This window comes from Saprolegnia parasitica (assembly GCF_000151545.1).
Source record: "Saprolegnia parasitica CBS 223.65 unplaced genomic scaffold supercont2.1236, whole genome shotgun sequence".
Classification (NCBI taxonomy): domain Eukaryota; phylum Oomycota; class Saprolegniomycetes; order Saprolegniales; family Saprolegniaceae; genus Saprolegnia; species Saprolegnia parasitica.
The window spans coordinates 30-2210 of NW_012157630.1; the positions used below are offsets into that span (position 1 = coordinate 30).

Sequence of the window (2181 nt, forward strand, 5' to 3'; positions counted from 1 at the left end):
ACCAAAAGCGGGTACCCGTGTCAAAAAGGGGGGTCGACGAGCCTTGACAGATTCTGTTTTATGCACATGCGCTGTGCCGAAAAGACTTGTGCCTCCTTATCGGATGCTTGTACACAAAAGAGATCAGGTACACACGGTAGCAATGCCCGCGCGCTCCGACAGCACGGTGGCGTGTACCCTTTTTTGACATGCGTCGCTGTAAGATCGCATGTTCGCATACGGTATCCGGAAAATCGAAGCTCAAGATACCGTTGTGGTCTGGAAGAGGTCGCGTGTGCTGCGCCTGCGCTGGCTTGGGCCACGAGAGGACAAGAGGATGATGCAAGAGAGAGGTGGTGCTGAGGCTCGTAATGGAGTAACTTGTGATGCACTGCGGCGGCGGCTCTCATTTTCGAAATTCGACTCTATTTTAGGAAAGGTCGAATATCCGAAGTTCGAAGATTTTGAATACGTGGCGGCGAGCTGTGGCGGCGATGGACGACGAGCTGATGGACGACGATGTCCTCTTCGATGCGATGGACTCGCGCATGCATGCGATGCCAGAGATAGACAAGCCGATGCGTATCGAGCAGCCCAAGGCCGAGACGTATGCGCCAGCTTCGAATGGGCCGGACGTCAAGGACGGCGTGTACATGGAGCAGATCTTGAATTTGACCCACCAAGTCGGCCAGTTGAAAGCATCCGCGGCCGAGTTTACCGCTGCGCGTGTGCAAAGCGCTGCCGAACTGTCCACGTACGTATCACCTTGTCGCATCGTGGGCGCTCATGCTAGCGTAGGCTGCGGCAGCAACTGGACCGACAAGAGTCGGCCTCCAAGCACCTCAAGCAAATGCTAAAAAACATCAGCGACAAGTACACCGCGCTGCAAATCGAGCACAAGAGCACAAAGGAGCTTGCGGACGAGCGTCGATTGCATCTAACGTCGACCCAAGAGCGCGTGATCGCACTCGAAGCTCAAGTGGAAGCACACGACGCGCAGCGCGAGCAGTGGGCCACGCTCCAGATAGCGCACGAAGCTCTGCGCCTTGAGCTTTTGCAGGTGACATCGGAGCGCGATGCGTGGCAGAGCCAGGTGCAGCATCTCGAAGGCGTCGAAGCCGCCAACGAACAACTGCGCAGCGACGCCGCCACAATTGCGCTCGAGCACGAGCTGGCGCGGAAGCGGTCGCACCACATCATCAAGGAGCTGCGCAAGTCGCTCGCCGAAGAACGGGCCCGCCCGCCGCCGTCGCCCGTCGTCATCTCGACGCCACTGGCCGTCAAGTGCATTTACGTGGCCGAGCCCATCGATAGCGCGGCAGACGTGGTCTCGGAGTTTGCGCTGCGCATCGAGGGCCTTCTGCAGGCGAACGCGCTCTTGTCCGAGCGGCTTCGGTTCTCCGAGGAAAACACGCGGCTGCTCGCGACCGACTTGGAGAAGAAGCGGCTGCTGCTGAGCCACCTCACGCACACGGCCATGACGGTACCGGCCGCGATATCATCGTTACGACTTGGATGCGCGACCTGTAGGAGGACGTGGATGATATGCATGTGCTGGCCAAGGCGATGCACAGCGAGCGCCTCGAGACGGCCAATACGCTTCTGCAGGCGTTGCTACGCGAGAACGCAGCTCTCAAGGTACCATCGGTCCATCGTTCCTGTACCGATGCGCGCGCACTAGGCACGGGCGCCTCTGGCGCCACTGGCGCTGTCCGAAGCGCCTGCTCCACCAACGCACTACCGTGCCATGTAGATGGCATATTGCCTCAAATGTACAAGACGTGTGTGAATTCATTCAATGCGCTTAAAGGTCCCGGAGCTTGGCCTCGATGAGTTCCGTGAGCTCGCGCACTTGGTCCTTGAGCTGCTCAATGTCCGAGTCGTTGGCAACATCGCGGTTCTTGGGGATCCACGACATCTCCTTGGCCTGCACCTTTTGGTACACGAACGACTCGGTGCCGTTCATGTCGGTCGTCGGCTTGCCCTTGAGGTACATGATGAAGAAGAAGTAGTGCCACAGGTTGTGCTCTTCGTTCGTATGGCGCGCAAAGTTGTCGCGGAGGCCGAGGCGGATGCCTGCGTACTCAATGTCGTCCTTGGACGTGTTGCAGACGAGGCACGAGTTCATGGCCGTCCGGTCCTTCTCCTCGGCGGCCTCGCGCAGCGCGCCGAACGCGTCGATGATGATACCCATGATGACGT

General features: G+C 58.9%; 2 protein-coding genes across 2 annotated transcripts; one reads left to right on the top strand and one right to left on the bottom strand.

Moving 5' to 3' along the window:
* Positions 1 to 320: 320 nt before the first annotated feature.
* Positions 321 to 1732, top strand: SPRG_18480 (hypothetical protein; the record flags this gene model as incomplete). Its single annotated transcript, XM_012357920.1, has 4 exons — positions 321 to 733; positions 778 to 1462; positions 1510 to 1617; positions 1661 to 1732. The coding sequence occupies exons 1-4, from the start codon at positions 474 to 476 to the stop codon at positions 1730 to 1732; spliced, it is 1125 nt and encodes a 374-aa protein (XP_012213310.1). The 5' UTR covers positions 321 to 473.
* A 51-nt stretch (positions 1733 to 1783) lies between these two features.
* Positions 1784 to 2173, bottom strand: SPRG_18481 (hypothetical protein; the record flags this gene model as incomplete). Its single annotated transcript, XM_012357921.1, has 1 exon — positions 1784 to 2173. The coding sequence occupies one exon, from the start codon at positions 2171 to 2173 to the stop codon at positions 1784 to 1786; it is 390 nt and encodes a 129-aa protein (XP_012213311.1).
* Positions 2174 to 2181: the final 8 nt, after the last annotated feature.